Source organism: Carlito syrichta, unplaced genomic scaffold (assembly GCF_000164805.1).
Source record: "Carlito syrichta isolate Samal-C Ts95f unplaced genomic scaffold, Tarsius_syrichta-2.0.1 Scaffold307782, whole genome shotgun sequence".
Classification (NCBI taxonomy): Eukaryota; Metazoa; Chordata; class Mammalia; order Primates; family Tarsiidae; genus Carlito; species Carlito syrichta.
This window is the reverse complement of record NW_007251878.1, coordinates 128,804-153,505: the sequence shown is the minus strand read 5'-3', so window position 1 is coordinate 153,505 and position 24,702 is coordinate 128,804. Positions and strand designations below refer to the sequence as shown.

The window sequence follows — 24,702 nt, the reverse complement described above, 5'->3', positions numbered from 1 at the left end:
ATCAGAGACCTAAATGTAAAACCTCAAACCATAAGAACCTCAGAAAATGAAAGACATACCCTCATGGAAATTGGAACTGGCATCCAGTTCCTGAACAAAACCCGAAACCCACAGGCCATAAGAGATAAGATAGACAAGTGGGACCTCATTAAACTGACAAGCTTCTGCAAAGCCAAAGAAACCATCAAGAGAGCAGGGAGACAGCCTACAGACTGGGAAAAAGTATTTGTCAACTCCAGGTCTGACAAAGGCTTAACATCTTGGATCTACAAGGAACTCAAATGTGCTGAGAGGAAAAAAACAAACAACCCCATTATAAAATGGGCAAAAGATATGAACAGACACTTCTCAAAGGAAGACATCCGAGCAGCCAACAGACACATGAAAAAATGTTCAACCTCACTAATCATCAGGGAGATGCAAATCAAAACCACACTGAGATACCACCTAACTCCAGTCACAATGGCCATTATCAATAACTCAAAAAATAACAGTTGCTGGATAGGGTATGGCGAAAAGGGAACACTTCTACACTGTTGGTGGGAGTGCAAACTAGTACAACCTCTGAGGAAAACAGTATGGCGATTCCTAAAAGCTCTAAATATTGACCTCCCATATGACCCCGCAATCCCCCTACTGGGAATATACCCTGAAGAACTCAAATCACTCTATAAAAAAGATACCTGCACACGTATGTTTATCGCAGCATTGTTCACAATAGCAAGAACCTGGAAGCAACCATGCTGTCCATCAAAAGAGGACTGGATTAAAAAAATGTGGTACATATACACGATGGAATACTACGTCGCCATTAAAAAGAACAAAATAATGGATTTTGCAGCAACCTGGATGGAACTAGAGTCTATAATACTGAGTGACCTCTCACAGAAACCAAGATCTGAGTATTACATGTTCTTACTCATATAGTAGACCCTGAACATCCAATGTAATAGTATAAGAAAATGACTGACAGTGGTGGGAAACTATGGGGGGGAGGAGAAAGGAGATGGGATTAACACTAGTAAATATCTGTCTGGGGATGGAGAGACACCTCTTATCAACAAGGGTGCCTGAACGAAGCATATCTATATACCTAACCCTTAACTGTACCCCACAATATCATAATAAAAAATATTGATAAAAAATAAAAATAAAACATTATTTGGCAGGATCAATAAAGTAATTATTAAGAAAATTAAATAAATAAAAAAATTTTAAAAATAAAAATAAATAAATAAATTTAAAGAAGAAGCTTGCATTTCCAGGAGTGACTCTAAAAATATTTTCGATTACATACCTCTCCATGATTGAAAAAGAAGCATAACACTGTAACCAGGCCTCCTAAATGGCTGCCGCTGGAAAAGAGGATAAGAAAACATGATGCAAATAACAAACTCAGGGCAATCCTCATAAAACCTTAAGAGTAACATACCATCATAACCTCCTAGTACTACAAAAAGTTTTAGCCACACTAAAACTCTCTTATGCTTATTTACAAAAGTTTATTTCCTCCAAACTATCATTAGTCAAAGTTTCATTTTTTTTAAGTGAGAAAGCAGGATTTATCAAGAAGACAGAAAAGTGTGAGGGGACCCGAGGGGGTTGCCCCAAAGTTACATTTTAAAAATATCATTTGCCATCTTCACAGCGTGCCGACTCAGAAAAGCACACAAACCAATTTTAAGAGCATAAAAAGTTTTAATAGTCATATTTCTGTATATCATGCAAAGTGATTTTTCCTTTTCTATTTTTTTTAGTACCTCATGTTTGTTTGTGTCCTTCAGCATGTCTCAAACTACTTTCCTTGGGGCATCTGATATAGATTAGGGAAAGTGGTGAGAGAGAACTACAGCAAAGGACCCTATGGTCATAAAGTTGGAAAACCCCACAGCATCTACCTGCTCCCGAAATTCTCAAAGCACTTCAGCACATTAAAGACTTAATTAAGTACTTGCCAAACAACATGCCAACCTACTTTTCAGTGGAACACTAGTCTAAAGATAAAGTTTTATCTTTCATTTGTCTTCAGGAAATTGGAATATAACACGTAAATCAAAGTATAGCAATCAGGCTTATAATTCTAACTAAGAAACCACAATGGTATAGTTTGGCAGTTCTAACAACTAAGCCTTCATTTGCGCAGGTAAGAGTGAAATATATTCTCTACTTTTCCACAAGTCTGGGTAGGAAGAATTAAGGCTGTTTGGGGATTTGTTACATCATTTCTTTCATCTATACTCTTGAGGTCTCCTTACTCTCTTTAGCTCATACTGCTTTCTCATTATTCTACCCAAATATCTTCCCTTCTTTCTATCCATCTACAAGAATGTGTATAACACAGAGAAATCAGAGGTAACAAAGAACCAGATGGTGTGGGCATTGTAGACCTTGTATTTACTCTTGGGGTTGTACGAATGAGAAAAAGGAGAGGAGATACAAAAGACAGCAGAGATATCTTTACAGGGGACACATCTCCCTCTCCCCCATCTCCAGAAGGAGGCAGGTAGGGCTAGGATCCCCAGCACAAGTGGCCTGTTTGCCTTAGCAAAAGAGAAGGTGGAAGGCATTGTACGTTTAGTGGCAAGTAGTCTGTGGAGTTTCCATTATCCCTGCAGAGCAGGAGGTAGAGTCACTTACCACTAATGAGAATAAGTGGCAGCATTAAAGAACTAGGGAAAGAGGTAGATGTCTGAGACACCACTGACATTTCAGAAGAGCAATAACTAGGAAAAACACAAGAGCTGCTGAGACATCTTAAGGGAGCAGTTGAGGTTGCAAATCACAAAATTGTGTGATTTTTCTCCACAATTTATCAGCCTGACTAGCATAAATGAAATATAAAGGAGCAAAGAAACTAAGGACACTGACCAGGAGGTGGCTGGAGTGATGGTTCACAGAAATAAGAGAGACCATAAAGCAGGTAGAAAGTAGTTCAGGCTAGGGAGTGGAAGCCTAGGTCCTCTCCTGAGAAGGCTACATCTTCTTTTTAAAAAAAAAAAAAAGCAAATAGGCTAATCCTAGGCTTCAACACAAGTGATTACACACCAGAAGGGTTAAAACAGCCAAAGGATTAAAAAAAATAAATGAATGTTAATATTTTGAACTTTTTCTAACAAAAGTACAGAAGTTTATAGAAAAAAATGACTTTCTCTTGCTACCCTCCCCCAATCCTATTTACCCTAACAATATTGTGTGTGCTCATCCTTCCAAATCTTTCTCTATAACCATACAAACAGGTTTTTATGTGATCATATTAACATCCCTCTGAAATTGGTTCCTTTTCTAATTAATCTAGCTTGAATATTATTCCTAATCAATACATGTAACCTAAGGCATTATTATTTATTTATTTATTTTTAGTTGGAGTCTTACTCCATCGTCCAGGCTGGAATGCAGTGGCACACTCACAGCTACCCCAGTGTCGACCTGCTGGGCTCTGGCGATCCTTTCGCCTCAGCCTTCCAAGTAGCCTGAATTACAGGCACACGCTACCATTCTTGGCTAATTTTTTGATTTACTGTAAAGACGAGGTCTCGCCAAGTTGCCCAGGCTGATCTTGAACCTGTGGGCTCAGGTAATCCCCCACTTTACCTCCCAAAGTGTTGGGATTACAGGTTTGAGCCACTGTGCCTGGCCAAGGAATTATTTTTATAGATGTCAAATACTGTGTAGTACACATGTACTGCAATCTGTTTAGTCCTTTCCCTGTAATTAGACATATAGATATTTTTCAATATCTTGCTATAATAAAAATATGTTAAGATAAACATCTTCTTTCATGTAAATTCTGCGCTTTTATTTTGGTAGAACAGACCTAACTGTGAGATCCTCAAAGTATACAAGCTGTGCCGGGAAGCACTACACCAGTTCACACACTCTCACAGGGCACGAAGGGGGCTGGCTATTCATCACTTAAGTAGCATCTCATGTGTTTACATCCTCTTGAATTTTGCCCTTCAGATATGTGAAAACTTTTATTTCATTGCATACTTGTATGGATCATCATTTTAGTGTTTTGTTTGACAACATGCATTTCTCTTTTGTGAACTGCCTATTTACATTCTTGTCTATTTTTCTATTAGATTCTCTGTTTTCCTGTTTAAAAATTAGGGTTATCCGGAAGGCGGAGGCAGAAGGATCGCCAGAGCCCAGTGGGTCGAGGCTGCGGTGACCGGGAGTGGCCACTGCACTCCAGTCTGGGAAACAGAGTGAGATTCCAACTCAAAAAAAAAAAAAAAAAAAAAAAAAATTAGGGTTATCACATCTTTGGCTGTCAAATTTATTTTTTTTTCAATAAATTATATTTAAAAGTTATTAAACCTTGAGATAGAAGTGACTGTGATCTAAGTCACATATGGTTACAATTTCTGTTCTCAGATTATAGATTAATTTGCTTTCTCATTTTTCTTGTTTTTTACAATGGCTACAGAGAATGAAACAAAAACCACCTGTATCTTTTTTTTTTTTTTTTTTTAAGAGACTAGGTCTCACTCTGTTGCCCAGGCTGGAGTACAGTGACAAGATCTTAGCTCACTGCCATCCAAACTCCTGGGCTCAAGTGATCTTCCTGCCTTAGCCTTTGGGCGTGAACTACACAACAGGTTTACCTTCTTAATTAATGATGCCTGTTATAAGATTAACTTTTCCTTTGTTGTCCTGCTTTACTTAGATAATAAGAAATCAAAGACGACAATACCTTCTGTGTAAAAAAATGTTAAATGCACCCTTCCCAAAAATAAACATTTATTAACCAATCAAATTGCTGTAACTGTATTCCAATGCTGTGTGAATAATACTGTAGTCCTGCTAAAAATTTCTCTGTCTCTGCCTATGTCTCTACTCTTCATTTATATGAAACCCTGACTTCCCTACTTTGGAATGCAAACTCCATTCCTTTGGATTTGGTGTTTCTGGGTGGCCCACTCTCATAGTTTATGCTTGAATAAACTCTCATTAAATTAGATTCTAATCCTTTTGATTATTTTAGATTGACACATACGTTTGACAAAGTATTTTGATGTAATTTATGTTGTATACTGCCAGAAAAAATTTTAAAACTTTTATGTAGTTAAGCATACCAATATTTTCCTTTATTTCTTCACCTCAAGACTAGAGTCCCCTAGAATTCCTTCTAGTATTATTAATTGCATTTTCCACTTAGTTCTTTCATCTATAGAATTCTTTTTATTTTTGAAATAACTAACTATGCTATTATCATTTATCAAATAAGCTTTCCTTTTACTAGTAAAATAAAATTCAGCTTTTATCATATATTAATTTCTCACAATGTGAGAATCTGTTCTATTGCATTTCAATTAATTCTATATTTTTTGTATCACACTATTTTTATTACCGTAGCATTATAATAATTTTAACACATAATTTTTTTAAAAAGCTCCCTACCCCAATTACTCTTATATTTTTATTTTATTTTATTTTATTTTTTTGAATCAGAATCTCACTCTGTCGCTCAGGGTAGAATGCAATGGCACACTGCTCACAGCCACTGCAGCCTTGACCTACTGAGCTCAGGTGATCTTTCTGCCTCAGCCTTCCATATAGCTGGAACAACAGGCGCATATCACCACGCCCAGCTAATTTTTTGATTTCTTGTAGAGATGAGTTCTCACTAAGTTTGCCCAGGCTGGTCTCAAACCTCTGGGTTCAGGCAATCCTCTCACATCAACTTCCCAAAGTGCTCAGATTATAGGCTTGAGCCCCCAGCCTACTCTTATTTTTTAAGATTTTTTTTTAAGGTAATTCTCACCAACTTATTCTAATACATATCATTTGAACCAGTTTTTCTGGTCGTTTTTTCCTACTCCCAGAAAGAAAGAAAGAAACATTGTTATGCTTCTGATCAGAATGACATTAAATTCACACATAATTTAGGAAGAATCGTCATTAATATGATGGCAATTCAGCTCAGTCGGTTGTGCAGTATGTCTCTTTTCATTTAGTCAATTCTAATTGTATTTCCTTAAATAAAAATTTTATAGACGAGCAATATAACAAATAGCAAAAGTTTAAGAAATCTAGAAATACCAAGAGAACATGATAAAAATCTGATCATAGTGGAGTATTTTAACACTTTAAAAATTTGACAGCACAAATAAGCTAAAGGAAATATATTAGAGATTTGAAGTGATACAACCAACAAGCTCAGTGAATATACTATATAGTGTTTTGACTGTATAGAGAGTAGGCATTATTTTCTTATGGTCCTTGAACACCTAGCTATGAAGATACTTCATTCTCTGGTTATACTCCAAAATGATCTAAAACATGAGAAAGATGAGGGGAAAAAAAAAAAAACTTGGGGAATTTAGTGTAAAATTCCCTTTTAAAAATTCCCAGGAACAAAGAGGAATCAAAAATTGATACAACTTTGATGTTCCAAATGGTCAAGTAAGGTAAAGAAAGGATAAAAGAGACACAAATCTAGTTCCCTGACCAAATCTCAAGAAGAGCTTTGACTAAGAAGCCTCCTATCCTCACTCAATTGCCATATAACCTGGGGGGCTCTGATTTTGAACATTTTCCTGAAGGCAAAACCAGTGTGACAATATGCCCTAGTCACAAATTACCAAAATATAGGTTATGGCCCAGTGTCTTCCATGAAAATAGACTTGGCTTTGCCAAATTAACCAAGGAAGTAGATACTCTGGTATGCTTTTGGGCATTGCAAAGATAGGAAGGAAGAATTAAATCTGTTATCTACAAGGGCTGTTCTGAGTTATCATCACTATGAAATATCATTGACTTGAAATAAACCTAAAACAGTGTCCCTGATATCCCACCCTGATCCATAGAGTCTACCTCATAGTCCTTTTGTTTTGCTGAATAGAGAGATGGAGCAATTAGAATATCTAAAATTGTGGGGCGTTTTCCCCATTATAGTTGTTTAGTTGATATTTCAGCATTCCCTAGTGGTTAAAAAAAAAAGTCTCTTCTACAAAATTACCACCAACTATCAGGAAATACGAAAGCTCCTATTGTATGAATTTTAAAACATTCTAAGCTTGCTAAACATTTACCACATTTGTGCATACATCTCATTCATCTTTTGAGCCTGAATTTTCTTAGATATAAAATGAGGGGACATTAAAAAATTAAAACTTTTAAAAAATTCCTTAAAAATACTTTCTTGAGTTTAATAATTCTATAATTCTCATCTTTCCTACATACTACAGTTGTATGAATTTAAATTAATCCTCAAACTGAGGTTTCATTAATCACTGAGATTTTTATTACTATTTAAAAAATATGATGAAACATGAAAAATTTAATTCTTGAAGAGGAAAAAAGAAATCATCTGTAACTCAAAACTCTTAGAATGAGTTTTCTTGTTGTTGTGTAAATGCTTAAGAGAGATAAAAGGAAAAAAAAAAATTGGACATGACTGAATTAAGATAATCTATAATCTCAAGTGTGCGATTTAAGGCTTGGGCGTCTTGCTAGCCCAATGAAGAAATGTCAAGCAGGCCTGGTTCAGAGCTGAGAACCTCCCCCCATACTTATGGCAAGGATTCGCTGGATACTAAGAAAAGAGACAGAAAGAAAAGATGAGAAAAGAGAATGAGGATCAGGAAGCATGAAAAATATTCTCAGTTTATCACAAGCAACTAATTTACTTCAACTCTTTTTCTGACAGAATATTTTATTTACTACACTGTGAACTTCCCAATTCATCATGGTGGCTGTCATGGCACCTAGTTTCAAGCCTCGACCATGACAGGGATTCGAAGGGCATCTGAGGGGTAAATACAAACAGAAGTACTATTGAATCAAAAGACTTCTGGCATTCATTTTTTGGAAGCTCACAGCCAAACACACCACACCTCACATCACTATTACCCTTGGTACTGGCCTAGATGTAGGCTCCCTGCTCATCCTCAGTGCCATGTGTTCAGCAGGGCCTCCACTCAGACACAACTACTACACTGCTCGACTCCCCAGCAGATCTCTCCACCGTGTGCTCCAAAACCTTCATTCCATGGCAAACAACTACCCGACATCCTCAGCCTCTTCTCAAATGCTTCCTCCTCCTCCCGCCTAGCAATATCAAGCTCCTCCGAAAAAATGCTTCCCCTAGAATCTCCCTTCTTACTCTGGATCCTAGAATCCTAGATTCTGTCACTTTCCTCCACCCAACTCCTAGCACACCAGCCCAGGCCACCATACTCTTCCTCCAAGGCTGCTGACTGTGACAGCCTCAGACACAGCTCCCAGTCTCCAGGCCTGCTTCCTCTACACTGTGGCCTGTGTTTTCCTTAACAATAAATGGACCTAATTCCGCTCTGGCATCCACATAATCCTTCACTGGCATCCCACTGTTCTCAGAGTTATATCCAAACACAGGAACATGTCCAAAATACCTGGCAGGATCTGGTCCCTGCATATAGCTCAGGACTCCTTCCACTATTGTTCCTTCTACCCAGACTGTGCTCCAGCTGCACTGCCCTTGCCACAGTTTCTTAAATGAAAAGATCACACTGACTACAGTGTACAGAATAGCCTGGGGAGGCCCAAGACTGGTGGGAAACTGAGGCAATCCAAGTGAGATAATGCCAGGGCATCCCAGGGTGACAGTGTTGGCAAGGAGAAGTGGAAAGGATCCATGGATATTTTGAAGAAAGTAATAGTGAGATTTTGTGACTACTTGGAATGCATAAGTGAGGAAAGAGGAACACCATGAATATCTCCTAGGGTCATACTTGAGCATTAGTGTGGATAGAAGTATCAATTGCTGAGATAGTTAAGACATAAAAAGGGGAAGGTTTCAGGGAAAAGACGCCAAAAGGGGAAGATTATGAAGAAAAGATGCCAATATTTTCAACCAATAACTTTCATCAATTTATGCATACTAAATAAAAATACTTATCTTTTAAATATTCATATACAACTGTTAGACCAAATGGGATTGATTGAAGATGTGCTAGCAGGCAAAGTTAATAGCAAAAAAATATGTAGCTGGAAAAGTTTAAGATAGTGTATCATACATAGCCTATTTAAGACATGCTTTTGGCCAGAATTCCAGCCTATATAAATAGTAAATGCTTGATTTTTTCAATAAAATAAAAATAAGAAAATAGATAAAACAATGAAAGCAAAATTGGCATAAAATATAAGAAACTCAACTTCTCCTTAAAAGAGGTAAGGGTCAATGGAGAAGTAAAGAATTGATATAAGAAGCTATTCTGTTCTGCTACAGAGCCTAAAAAGAATACTGCGTACTTCATGGGTACCTCGGTTGTATCATGGGAAGAGGGAAAACTGGTTACATTAATGATGACTAGACTCTTAGAATGTAAGGGGGGATATCAAGTAAAACTAAAAGGGGACTTACATACAGACTAATCTCCTAGGCCCTTGGGGCTTCCAGACCATATCTAGAAATAAAATAGCTTTTAAAAATTCTCTCTGGAATCAAAGAAACCATGCCGAAATTCCAATGACTAAAGAAGATTACAGAGAAGAACAGAAAATTGGAAGATAAGATATTGCTGTCTATGACTAGCTGGTACATTATGTGGAAGAAAAGGCATTTTCTACTGACTAGCTATATCTACAAAAGGATTACGAGGCTTTTCTCACAAAAGCTGAGAATCAGTGGAGAACTGAATAGAGACAAAGGAAAGTAAATATCTAAAAGAGGAGGAAGAGATCAGAGACAGATCAGAGTGGCCAAAGGGATACTAAGCAACAGACATTCGATGGAGAGAAGTTCAGGAAAAAGATCATTAAAAAGTTCTCCTCAAATCATTAAAAAGTTCTCCTCAAAAAGCTACCTCATTATTAGAGAGGGAATGGAAATGAAGAATAGGGAACACTGTGCTTGCCTCAGTGAGTGTGTACTCAGGCCCTCACCTAATAAGATCCACATTCGATGGGGGTGGGGGATGGTGGAATTGTCACTGGCCCTGGGTGTCACTTATACACTAAGGTGGTGAAGAATCAAATAATGGCTCCTCAACTCTTTCTCCTGCTGGCCACATGCAGAGGTGGTTGAGGTTGGTAAATAAAAGAGCTACAAGATGAAAGGAGCCTGGGTCTCCCTTGACAAAGCAGCTTACAATTTGATCATTCTATAATAAAATTCACTAGTCAGTAAGTCCCATCCACCTTACAACCTTCTAACCAGCTTTTACAAGCTACCTCATTCTTAGATATAAATGCCAAGCTAACGATCACCAGGCTGTGGGGAAACTTTCATTGTGAAAAATAGAAACTAAAACAAATTCAAGGGGGTCCTGGAAGTAACAGAGACAATGCAAGAGGTAAAGAAATTTTCAAACTCAAGATTCTTTAGGAAAGTTGGAAATCTAACAGAAAGGACAATAAAATATAACAAATTAGAGTGAAAAATCCTAAGAAAATTAGATTTCAAGAATTCCAATAACCAATCAATAGGATTTTAAGAAAAACTGAAAAAAAAATGGAGATGAGAAAGTCAAGGAAACACTAAAAAAAGTTTTCCTCCAAACTGAAGAATGTAAGTGCCCAGACAGAACCCACAGAGCATCTAATGAAAAAAGATGTACATCATGACCTTTTAAGCACTAAAGATAAAAAGATGAGCCAAAAAGCTATCTGTGGGGAGAAAAAAAGCCACACACAAAAGGAACTAATAGCAGAATAACACTAAACTTTTGAACAGCAACACTGAATTTTAGAAGACAGTGGAACAAAGCCTTCAAAAGTCTAAGGTAAAATAAAATGCTATAATCTGAAAAAAATCAGTAAACAAGTGTAAAACAAAGAAATGTTCAAACGCGAGATTTTGACAATACATGTTTTATATTTTTATTTACTTTTAAAACGTATTATTATTTTTTGAGTTGGAGTTTCACTCTGTTGCCCAGGCTGGAGTGCAGTGACACACTCAGGGCCACCCCAGTGTCGACCTGCTGGGCTCTGGCCAATCCTCTTGATTGAGCCTTCCAAGTAGCCGATGTACGCTATGACACCTGGCTAATTTTTTATTTATTGTAGAGACAAGGTCTTGCCAAGTTGCTAGGGTTGGTCTCGAACCTGCAGGCTCCAGCAATCCACTCACCTTGGCCTGCCAAAGTACTAGGACTGCAGGCTAAGCCACCGAGCCTGGCCTTCAAATTTATTTTAAAGATGTAGGGTACAATTCAGGATTAGCTGTAAAAGTGGGCATCGTACAGGTAAAGTCTGGGCCTCTCTTTGTTGCCCACTATTCCAGGCTTGAGATCAGTCCCCTTATTGATGTTGTGTTCCCCCACCCCAGTAGTATCTCACTATTGCCAGTCTCTTCCTTATAGTATTATGGTAAATGTTCAGGGTTCGCTTATGAGTGACAACATGTGGTACTCTGTTCTTTGTTTCTGTGATAGATCACTGAGTATTACTGACTCTAAATCCATCCGAGTTGCTGCAGAGTTCATGTGTTTATCCTCCTTTATGGCTGTGTAACATTCCATTATGTATATGAATACATGTATTTTAAAATTACCTCCATATACTCTTTCATGAGAATTACCTGAGGGTATTTAAAGGGTATGAAAGCTCCTTATGATTGATTATTATTTACCTGTGTCATTTTACTAATCTTTAAAAATGTATGTAAATATTTTATACCACCACATGTCAAAAAAAAGTAAAAAGTTCAGCAAAAGTATTTCATGTAGTACAACAAAGTCCCAAGGAGGCAGCAGTGACTAGACAGAAACCAGTAAATAAACACAGAGACTGCACATGGACATTGTTCTGGCTGCCCCAGGATGCGTGATCAGCCCCATTCACTGCCTGTTTTCTCCAGAAGATGTCCTCAGATGAGGCTTAATCTAGAATGGGCTCAAACGCTGAAGAGGGCATTTTGTGGGCACCCTCACATAGGATAATGAATGGGAAAGCACTCAAAGATTCTAACACAAGACCTAAAAGTCAACTTAAATGTAAGGCTTTTATGATTCTACCCTATTTCCTTGTCTTAGAAGCTGTGGGAAAGAAACTTTTATCTATCCTTCAGTGACAGTTTTAAGGAGGGTGTAGGAACTCTGAGGATGGAGGCAGCAGTAATTAGTGGGAGAACCCTAAAGAGGAAATTAAGCACAGAAAGGCAGAACCAAAGTCCTCTTAGGTCAGACACAGCACTGGTCTGTGAAAATCTTGGGATTTTGTGCATAGTTTTGCCATTCTGAGATTCTAAACAAACCAAGTAGCCAGTGGCATGACCCTCAGGTAAGCACCATACAAGGAGAGCAGGGGGAGAGCTGGATAAGACTGGGCCATTACTGCTGGAGTGGAGGATGAGATAGGAGATTAGAGTGAGGCGACAAGGGTACCCTATGGTAGTCCAATCAAAATGTTCTGTCTCAATTTTGTCCTTTGAGAGAGGAGGGTAAGAGATGAACACATTCCCAGGTATGTAAGAAGTCGAGAAAGAAAAACTGAAGGACACAGCAACAACCAAAGAATAACTGGCAGCAAGTATTGATAAGTCTAACACAAACAGTGGAATGAGCCAAAAAAATCACTTCTTCCCATGATTCTCTGATTCTACAAGACCTCTGTAACTCAGTATCACACTCTTTTATTTTGCACGACTCAGAGTATTTCTGTTGAACTATTTCCAAAAAGAAAGGAAAAAAAGCCATTTAGAAACTCTGTTATTATCTGGACACATCCTACCTATATGGGAGTAAAATGTATAACAAACTTTATATACATATGCATTTTTCAAGGGAGCTGGCTGTTAAACATATACCAGTACAGCACTGCCTAAGGGTAAATAATTAATAGCTAAATCTACCATCTAATCTAATCTTTCTCAACAGTGCACAATGACCTAGCTAATAATAGTAACCTCAAACACCAGAATAGTACTAAAATCAAACTAAACTACAAAGAATAAAAGATTTAGTATCACCCTCTTGATATCTGCCTTGAAGTCTAACAACAAATCTTTTTGGTATCTATAAATATAAAAATTTCAGGTACATATGAATTTCCCCCAAGAGAAATTATGGGGAAAGTTTCCCAACTGTCTGACAACCACTCTTTTAGGCTCCCTCTTCTCTGCAGAACAGATATTTCCACACACTTGTGTTAAGAAACTGGCCTTTAGAAACTGTTATTATGTGGTTTAGAAATATCCGGGTATCTTATGAAATAAACAACTGTTTAAGTATGAATTAGCAGTACAGCTTTTAAAAAAATAATCAACAATGGGTATTTTTTAAAAATACTAAAATACTGAGAATTCCAGAAAAAGAATTACACCATGAGTAGGTTGTGTTTGCAAAATAGACCTCATTTCATCTCAAGTTAGAGCTTGGCAGCCAGGCCCCATTCACCATTTGGCTATGTTTTCTACTTTCTCTTCTATTTCCATTTCTGGTGAAATGGACTGGCTCATCTGGCTTCTAAAAACTTTTATCTGTATTATTTTAAAACAAACGTACTTCTGGATTTAAAATATCATACTCAATCTACCTGCAAATTTCTAATCTGCAAGGCAAATCTCAACTTTTATTTCTTAATATATAACACAATTTATGAAAAACAATTCTAAACACAAGTTTAGATATCCTCCTCTTTATTTTTAACCCATATTTTAAGAAGTCTGCAGCTTTATCCCACTCATAAAATTAGAAGGGTGACTAAACTAACCATCAAGGAAGAAAACATTAAGAACTAACTTGTAATTTGAGACCTCTAAAAATACTCCAGACCAAAAGACATACAAAAATGCAATGAAAAAAACTGACAGAAAAGAAGTGACAAGATATTTTATTCAACATAATATATACCAGGATTAGCATTTAAGTGCAACTTACACGTCTTCGCTTGGGCAGCAAAAGAAGAGTCAAGCCTTCAGAGAGACTACAAGTGGTTCCAATATGCCCCGAACTACGAGTTCATTTCAGCCAGGGCTGGAAGTAACTTTGAGTTTAGGATGTCTTTGAATAGGGTCAAAGAAATTATTTGGGGAAAATAAAATGAAAATGTGTGCTGCTAGGTCACCACTCGGTATGAGAACTGGGCAACATGGGAGGTGCCGCTGGGGCATAAAGCGGTCAAGTGGGTAGAGTTGCAACAAGCTGCAGCCCTTGACACTGGGAGAAGAACCAGAGACAGCTATCTGGAAAGACCCAAGGGCCCTAAGGCGTAAGTTGCCCTCTCATGCCATCTTAAGCAGTAGTCTACAGACTTTTTTCCTTAAAACACTAACACTACAGTAGAAGTAAGACTTTACACTAAACTCAGCACACACATATGTACAGCAAGCAGTAGTTTCTCTAAATAATATCTATCCTTATTAAGTGTGGTATATGCTATTACTCAATTTGTATTCTTTTCTCATATATAAAAAATGCTGGGCTGAGTCTCCTAAATTGACCTTAAAACCCTCTTACAAGTCATGCCCTGCAGTTTGACAAACATTGTGCTGGAGTGACTTTGGGGACTAGTGAAAATCAAGAAACTTTGGGGATTGGTGAGATCAGAGCTCAGCTTGAATCTTGTCCCCTGATGGCCAAACTTCTGATTCCCTTCACCTGCTTTGGAATACTTTTCAAACCAGCCTGGTATCACAGCCTTTCACTATCCAGCCCAGTCACTGTTAAAATCTTAGTCTTCCACGGGCCCCCTGAAGAGCATGCATCCCAGAAAACGGATCTGCTTATTATATGCTTTCCACATGCCAGATTTTTGCCTTTGCCTCTCCAGGGGCTAGTTTTTTTCCTCATCCTTTATTTCCACCTATTCAAATACCGCTGATTCACCAAGGTCAAGGTTAAGTGGCCCTTCATGGAGAACAAATTTCTCCTGCCTCTGAAATTCTAAGTGCCTTCCCCTTCTTCCTTGTCTCTCTATTATCCATTTATACACATCTTGCTACCACCCCCATCTCCCACTCTGCCCCACTCCTATGCTCTCAGAACCCAATCATAGTCTAAAGAAACTAATTAGTACTTGCTTTATGTATTTACTGAACAACTAACTATATGTCTATTATGGAGGGAGAAAACTGCCTACCAGGCACCGCATGGGCTGAAGACTGAGAAAGTTCAGATCAGAGCCCAAACCACTAAGAATCCACTCAACCAATACCAGAACCATGTATGTATTCTCTTCAGCACATGTTGTACCTTCTGTCTTCAAAATGAAGGTTATAACAACCACTACAAGAAAACAAAATGTTTTCTTAATAAATGTTTAGAAATATTTTTTTCAATTAAAAAAATAACAAACTGTGGTGTCATAGACCTGTTGTCCCAGTCACATGGGAGGCTGAGGAAGGAGGAATGCAGGAGGCCAGGAGTTTGAGGCTGTAGTGAACTATGATCACACTTGGAAATACCCACTATACTCTAGCCTGGGTAACATAGCAAAATTCCATTTCAAAAAAAAAAAAGAGTTTAACTGTAGGTTAGCAATAATGCCATGTTTCATATTTTAACTTTTCTTATTGAAAATGTGACAAAGCTATTCTTAAGACAGATGGGCAGTACTTAGCAAAATAAATATATACTGCTTAGTTCCTCTCTCTTTGACTCATTACGATACAAGCACACTGGCCCACATTCCCTCAAGTCAGCCTCCTTCCCTGACTATCATATTCCTTTGGTTAAGTTACTTCTCTTGTGTCTTGTTCCACAAACAAAATTTTTCACATCTTCTTTTAATCATGCATTTTCATCATATTCTCCCCAATTAAATAAGTAAAAGAATTTTACTAGACTTAAGTCAGAAACATTAGCATTAAAGTATCCTATATGTTATGTAAATATATTTTATGTTGCTCTTTTAACAGTTTCCTCATTTGACAATTACTTATCAAGTTACTGCTGTAAACTCCAACACTGAGCTAGAGACTCAACAGATCTTTGAGATACTAAACTGAAAATGCCACATTTTCAAAGGAAAGAAGATAACGGAACAATAGTAGATTCAAACTCATTATCCCAAGTTGAAAATCATATACATATGCCCATACTTCTATACTACCAATAATCAGTAAGCAGTAAGAAAGAACATTCTAAAGATACTCTCAAGGCACAATAGTTCAAACACATATACAGTGTGATAAATTGTCAACAAACATAAAAAAGAAGAAAAATATTAGTCCATCTTTTAGTTTTAGAAATGCTGCTTCTTTGTGAAGTATATCAGGTCAGATACGAAACATCTGTATAGAATATATTTCTATTTTAACATTAACAAAGTAAGAGCCATTAATATCCTTTGATGAGTAGTATTTTGCCTTATATTTTATATAAACAACATACATTTATGCTCAAATTCCTATGAATATTCAGAATGTATCAAGTATCCTCACCATGCACTATTTACGCCCCTAAAACTATTTTAAGTGTTATTGGACAAGCCAATGGTGAAATCGTGCAAATGTGAAATAATTTTATAATTACAAGTAGCTATTTTAGGAATGATATTATAAAGCTGAACTATAAGTTAATCATTGATTAAATATTAACTAATTAACTATTTTCATAATTCTAGCATATCTTATAAACACATAGTAAAATATTCTTACCTTAAATATGTGCCATATATGAAGAACAATGCCATCATTAGTCCATTTAAAATAAAAATTACAGCAACATAAAAGCAAGCAGGATCTCCCAATCCTTTAAAAATAAACAAAGCATATGTTCTAACCATAAATTACTTTATGTGTCTAGTAACTTATATTAAACTGTGTTTATTTTTAAAGCGGCTGACAGATATAGAAAATATTTGCCTTGGTTTCCACATGAAAACATGACACCACTGCAGAACATAGATGAGATCAGGGTAGTAGCTGTGATGGCTTTAAAACAGAGTAACAAATTCACTGATATGCCTCTTATACAGGTATGAGGTCTATGCCCCCTGTTTTGGAGTCTGGTTGGGCTCAAGAATGCTTCACCAGAATACGGCAGAAACAACACTATGTGACTTTTGAGGCTAGGTCACAGAAGGCCATGCAATGTCTGACTTGGAGATTGGCGCTTCCCTGGGAAGTCTGACTAAATTCTGATGTTCCCTGCTATGAAAATGACCAAGGCAAACAAGCCACATGTAGGTATGCCAGTTGACAGTCCTAGCTGACCTCAGCCTTGCCCTAGTCTGAGAGGCAAAATGTGAGTGAAGTAGCCTCTGGTTAATTTTGGTCTTCCCAGTCATTTGAGTCTTAATTGCAAAGGCCCCTAAAATCATGGAGACAAACTAACCCTGCTATAGCCTGCAAAATTCCAGACTTGCAGAATCTATATGCATAATAAAACGATTATACCATTTTATTTTTTTTATATTTATTTACCATTTATTATTATACCACTAAAAGTTTGGGGTAAGTTCATTATGTTGCAACCAGACAACATTATAGAAAGAAACTTACCTTCACAGCTTTCAATAGGACTGAGTCCTTCTCCTCTGGTAACCGTCCAACATATCTTGGTTTGAATACCAATCAAATCCATTATTTTGGTATAAATCCGGTACCAGCTGGCCAAAATCACCTATTTGTTTTTAAATTGAGCCATCATAAGAAAAGATATTATCCTAAACAGTTTTCATTACTAGAATATTTTTGAGATATTTTTATAATCATCAAATTTTCCCTTCCTCTACCATCCTCTTGGTTTCCTTTAATCTAACAAAGTGAGGCTTAGAATATCTTAGGCAGATTCTTCACCAGATCAGTCTTTGAGAGTTCATCCACAGGTAAGAATGAAATATAACAAAAAAAACCCTGCAAGATTTGTGTTTTTCAAAAGCTATAAAACTCTACTAGGGACCATAAAAGAAAATTTGAACAAACAGATACTTGGTCTACTGGAACAGACCTAATTAGTCAAGATCTGAATTCTCCCTCAAATTAACTCATAAACATAAAACAATCTTAATAAAAATCCCAAGTGTCTAAAATTTACCTAGAAAAATATTTTTTAAAAGACAATTAAAGGGAATGTCCTAATAGATATTAAAATTTATTACTTACAGTAGTTAAAATAGTGTGATACCGGCACAAAAATAGCCAGACAGATCAATGTATCTGTGGTAGAGATGGTGATAGCCACAGATTCCCCCTTCGAGGCTGAGGCACTCAATTCCTCCAGCTGCATGAAGGGCTTGTAACTGAGTTCCTTTCTGGGAACTTCCCTTGGTTGAAGAAAGTAAATTCATTCAGGATCACACCCTCTACCCAAGAGCATCCAATGACTTTGACTTGTCAATAGAGAGAGATATAAAGGCCAGAGGTCCTTGCCACATGGTAGAACAACTGTGCAGGGCCATCCCAGTTCTAGAGCTCCGCATGGCTGAGGACTTTCTTGTGACTGCATCATAGCTCAACCTTACTCCTGCCTCATTCTGCATCCTCCATCTCCCTCCCACGGTTGACTCCCAGTGCACGCCCCTAAACACTTCTTGCATGCAAATCTCCATCTCAAAGTTCACTTCCAGTAACCTCAATCTAAGGTAGTACTGAGCACAAAGTCCAAAAACAAATGCAAGCATTTATGTATGATAACTTTGTGTAGAAAAAAGAAAGCTACTTCAAATCAATAGAAAGAGGATGGAACATTCATTCAGAGTTAGACCGCACAGAACATCATTTTAGAAATTATATAAGGGGCCGGGCTTGGTGGCTCAGCCTGTAATCCCTCGCTTTAGGAGGCCGAGGTGAGTGGACTGCCTGAGCCAGCAGGTTCGTGACCCGCCTGGGCCACTTGGCGAGACCTCATCTCTACAATAAATCAAAAATCAGCAGGGCGTGGTAGTGCACGCCTGTAGTTCCAGCTACTTGAAAGGCTGAGGCGGAAGGATTACCAGATCCCAGCAGGTCAAGGCTGCCATGGCCGGATCGGCCACTGCACTCCAGTCTGGGCGATGGAGTGAGACTCCAACTCAAAAAAAAAAAAAGAAGAACTTATATAAGATTAGATTCCTACCGCACTCTATGCATCAAACCAAATTTCGGATAAATTAAAAATGTAAATATAAAAATAATTATAATGACTATAAAAAATGAATATTTTGCATATAAAAGATAGTTAACAAGCAAACAAAAAACTGGAGAGAATGTTTTATCCATATAGCATTATATTAATATCCTGTATATAATAAATGAGCTCCTATAAAATTTTAAAAAAATGGATTTTACATGCATATATATATATATATATATATATATATATATAGCATTAAAATACACATATCAATAAATGAAATATATCATGTGATTTCAATTTCTTCGTCTACCAAATTAAGAAGGATGCAGGTAAACAAACATCTTCAAAAAGCACTGCTGATGGGTATTTCAATTAGTATAACCTATCTGGAAGGCATTTTGGTAACACGTACCAATATAATTAAAGCATATATTCTTTTGAACTAACCAAACAGTTCCACATAAACAAATCTATAATTTTGCAAGGAGGGTAAAGAAAAGGCCAAATATAACTGACTTCCTCCCTCACACCCTGAATGGGACCACCTTCATGCCACCTCCAGCCAAAGAAAGTGCATTCAATTAACTGAGAAACCGTAGAGAGGGCAGAAACATTATTTGGAAAATGACATATAAAAGTAATGGTGTTCCCCTGCTATAATCCCTATATGTACACCAAATCTAGTTTTCACATTTTCTAAACAATATAATCACAATAATAGTTCCCATAGAATCAGAAGCCCCAAACAAAAAAAGATCTTTTTTGATGTTTATTCTTTTTAAAAAGAAATAAAATTTAACATATTGATTTATATCTTAGATTTAGAATCAGCATTTGATACAAAATGTTTTGTAAAAGTGGAAAAACACAATCGAAAAAGGTAACTTACCTCAGGGTAAAGATTGAACCTCTTTAATGTATTAATAACAAGGGGGTATTCAGTCAGCTTATCATTCATAATCACCCATACTCCATTCAAAAACGAGGGTGCTTCCACAATAGTCTTGAAGTAGGAATAATATAATCCCTAAAATAAGGATATGCTCTAGTTATAATAAGATGTACATAATCATTATGCCTCTCCTTAGCTTTAAAAATATTTAAAATACGTTGTTTTTAAATATACTGTTTTGAAAAGCAATCAAGCAAGGTGTAGCTACAATTAATTTCACAGGTTTCTGAAAACTGATAAATTCTAAATTTGTAGAAAACTACGTATTTTCATATACCTTGTCTTAATTGAAATAACTGAACACAAAGTAGCATCAAAAATAGTTTAAACAAGCCGGGCTCGGTGGCTCAGCCTGTAATCCCGCGCCTTTGGGAGGCTGAGGTGAGTGGATTGCCTGAGCCCGCGGGTTCGAGACCCGCCTGGGCAGTGAGACCTCATCTCTACAATAAATCAAAAAATCAGCCGGGCGTGGTAGCGCATGCCTGTAATTCCGGCTACTTGGAAGGCTGAGGCGGAAGGATCACCGGAGCACAGCAGGCGAGGCTGCGGTGGCCGGGAGCAGCCACTGCACTCCAGTCCGGGCGACAGTGTGAGACTCCAACTCAAAAAAAAAAAAAAAAGTTTAAACATTTAAAAACATGATATAACTCAGCATACTTCATCTAAGGAAATCCTATAACCCATAATAATGTGTTAGAAAAGGTTATCTTATGAATAGGTTAAATGTTTATTATGAAACTAAAACGAACCACAAACCAAGAAATCTTCTCAGGCCAAAAATGCTCCCCTCTATTTGAATTCCCAAAATTACACCATTAGTCATTTTTTTCCTCCAAACATACATGCAAAATGCAAATGTGTTTAGAAGGCTATACACTGATGTATTATTACATATAAATTTCATTCAGATGCTAACCAATTTTATAAACCATTTCCCCTCTTATCAAGTCAGCATAAGGTAAAAACCCCATGGACCTGGGAATATGGGAGTGGGAGAGAGTGATCCTGTTTGAAAGATAATATTTTAGCTTCACATGCTACGTTGAGAAGATAGCAAGGGTGGAATAATACATAAGACAAAAACCAAGAAAGTACTGTTAGACTATGAGGGAGTATAAGTAGCAGTCTGAGAGAAGACAGATATACACAAGATAAGTCTCCATCTTTTATGCAATTTTACCTAGAGCTGCCCTGTTGTTAGCCAGTACCATTAGCTGACAAATTCTAAACTGAATTTCAGGCTCATAAATATGAAAGTGATATGCCTACCCAGATATTTACTGAAAAAAGAAAAAATACACTGATATTTTAGCTATTGTGTCACTATTTTAAAAATTATGTTTCCTACTTTACTGAGTTGAATTTCATGTCAACCAAAATCTGTGAATGGGACCTTATTTGAAAATAGGATCCCTGCAGATGTAAGATGAGGTCACACTGAATTAAGGTGCACTCTACATCCAATACAACTGGTACCCTTATAAGAAACGGAAAATTCAGACACAAAGACACAGACACACATGAAAAAATCCACATAAAGATGGAGGCAGAGACTGTAGTGACGCATCAATAAGCCAAGAAATTGGCAGCAACCACCAGAAGACGGGAAGAGGAAAAGAAGAATCTCCTCTACAGCCTTCATTTCCCATTTCTAGCCACTGGAACTGTGAGAGAGTAAATTTCTGCTGGTTTAAGTCACCCAGTTTGTTGTACCTCATTGTGGCAGTCTGAGGAAACAACACCTACACCTTGTTTTTTAAGTTTGATTTATGAATCATGTAAGTATTTTATTTACTTATAAAACAAAAAATTTTAAAAACCCTAAATATCAAAATCAAAATAAAAGAGCTAACTATTTATCAAGTTGGCAGAGGATTTCAAGTAACTTTAAGATATAGTAATTTTACTATATATATCTATAGTGGAATATATCCTAAGGTCGACACAAATTGCAAGAAAATCTTAAACTGTTTTCAGTAATCATATATTTAGTATTAACTTTGGTACTTTTATTCCTAACAAGTAATTTGAAACCAAGATTAAAGATACAAATTTAATAAAAAAGAGGTTAAAAAAAACTACTCTAAATTTCAATTTTAAAATATGAATATAAATTCATGATTTATTTTCTCTTAAAAAAATTTGTTTCCCAATTGTCTTTACTAAAAAGCTAGACACAATATCCTGTCTAGGAGTAAAGAGACATCTACCTCTGAAAGGAACAGGGGTTCTGCAAAAATATGGCTGATGGCCAGTCAGGGAAGAAAATGTCTTCTAGTACTTGAAAGCAAGGAAGCTATGAAATACCAGTGAGGTCACCTCAAGGGCAAGCAGAGAGAACTACAAGTGTTTTTACTAGTTCAAGACAGAAAAGTTTACAAAATATGCTAAAATTCATCATATCATAATGATACTCCAAAAGAAGGTACTCATTGGTCACCACTAGATGATGCTAGGAAACCTATTCATTTTTCTGGAAACTGGTAAATAAAATGAAAGAATCAAGCATTTTCCTATCTTTCCTCTATGAAGTATATACTTCAGAAAGAAGTCATTGTTTCTTGTGGCAAAGTTCTTTATAAAAAGATTACAGTTAATATGTGCAGGGGAAAAATGATAGACTAGATCATCACAATTTGGCAAAGCTTAATGACATAACCGACCTAGACTAATGACTAGGCTATAGCGGAGGAAACAGCATTATAATACCTAAACCCATTGCTCAATCTTAGCATCACAGAAAATGAGACAGACAGATATAGTATGCCTCTTGATGTGATACAACAGGATGTGCACAGCACTATCTAGGAAGTATTCTTGCCAGAAAAATAGTCAAATCTTCAACTATCAAAACTCTGATCCACCACTTTTCAGGACACTTGAGACAGAGGAACATAAGTAACATGAATTACTGTGGATGATAATTCTATAAGGCAAATGGCCTGGATTCTTCAACAAATAAATGGGCAAGAAAACAAAACCAAAACGGGAAGAGAAATTTATAGATTAAAAGACTTAAGATAAACATCAACTAAATGCAATGTGTAGACATTTTTGGATCCAGATTCAAACATACCAGCTGTTAAAAAAAAAAAAAAAGCAATCACTGGGTGTGGTGGCTCAAGCCTGGAATCTCAGAGCTTTAGGAGGTGGAGGCGAGAGGATTGCCTGAGCCCAGTGTTTGAGACCAGTCTGGGCAACTTGGTGAGACCTTGTCTCTACAATAAATCAAAAAAATTAGCCGGGCATGGTGGTGTATGCCTGTAGTTCCAGCTACTTGGAAGGCTGAGGTGGAAGGATCGCCTGAGCCCAGCAAGTCGAGGATACAGTGGCCGTGAGCATGCCACTGCACTCCAGTCTGGGCGACAGTGAGGCTCTGATTAAAAAAAAAAACCAATCAGGTCATTTAAATACAGATTTTTTTAATGATATTACAAAGTTGTAATGAATGGTTTTCAGATGTAACAATGGTACCATGTTTAACAAATAAAAAGTCTTGTCTTTTGAGATTCTTATGAAAGTATGAAATGATGAAATGATATACTGTGAGATTTCCTTTAAAAAGAGATGGGTAAGTACGGGTGTAGATGAAGAAAAACTGGCTGTGTGTTGTGAGTTGTAGAAACTGCTGAGGGGTAGGAGGGAGTTATTTACTCTTTCTATTTTGGAACATCCTTCTGAAAATTTCCATGATAAATGTCTTAATTTTTAAAAATTCTTAAATCACTACAATAAAATACCACATAAAAACTAACCATTTCAGTGCGAAAAGCCATCTCTCTTTCCAATGTTGAGAGGTGAGAAAAATGACGATCATTTTCAAAGAGGTGGGTTATATGACTCCTGGAAAAACAAAACAACAGAGCAACAGTGTTAAACCTTACATGAAGTACTATTTTTAAAAGTAACGTTAAAAGCAAAAATAAAAGTATCTATAAATTTGCAGATAATTTTGTAATAAAACTCAAATACAATAGCATCAATATTTGTTTTCTATTCAGTGTATCTTACATTTCTATTTTTTAAAAAAATTTCTCTGTAAAAAACACATTTAAATCAAATTTTTAAATTAAAATGAACCAGAATAATATTTTAGGTGAAGTACAGTAAAAGTATAAACTGTAAATATCATTGGTTTACCATTTCAGAAATATTTAATGAAATTCATATTTCTTCTCTCTATCCAGAAGATTAAGAAAAAGTAATCTTCCTCTCAACATGAACACTATATTAATGTTAAGTGGAGTTTCAAATATAGCCTCTTTAATAATGGACATCTTTTTATTAAAATATTATATTATTCTGACCCTGATTTACCAATTAAACTATTTTTCAAACTATTGTTGTACATGCTATATTCATCCTAATAATGCTGAAATGATTCCTTTAAATACATGGGAAATAGCTTTGGTAAGTTATAAACATCTGCACAAAATACTGGGGGGAAAGGGGACAATCTTACCAGTGTAACACCGCTGCAAAGGCAGCTGGAAGAAAAAAGAAAGTTAAATTACTATTTTAGCATAAGGAAATATTTTCATCTTACAGAAAAATATTTCAAAGATAATCATGTCAAATATTGAGATGTGCAAATGTTAGACTCTTAGAAATTGGGGAAAGAATATTGATTCTTCAAAAGAAGCCCCAGGGCTATGCTTAAAATTCCGGTACACAGGATTATAACAGAATTAAGCATATAGCTTCAATTTTCTTTCACTCATTCATTCAACAAAATATATGAGGGCCTAATATTTGCCAAACATTATACAAGAACCACTACATGGAAACTACCTTTAGTAGAACTGAAGAAGAAATAGAATT

At 36.5% G+C, this 24,702-nt stretch overlaps 1 protein-coding gene across 1 annotated transcript; it reads right to left on the bottom strand.

The window, feature by feature from the left end:
* Positions 1-1,297: 1,297 nt before the first annotated feature.
* On the bottom strand, positions 1,298-24,374 carry LOC103267024 (probable C-mannosyltransferase DPY19L1; the record flags this gene model as incomplete). Its single annotated transcript, XM_021715825.1, has 6 exons — positions 24,344-24,374; positions 23,637-23,724; positions 19,819-19,956; positions 17,375-17,495; positions 16,529-16,622; positions 1,298-1,355 (listed from the first exon to the last, which is right to left on the bottom strand). Coding segments are annotated over exons 2-6 (432 nt in total), but the record flags the coding sequence as incomplete, so codon positions are not given.
* Between the last annotated feature and the right edge of the window lie 328 nt (positions 24,375-24,702).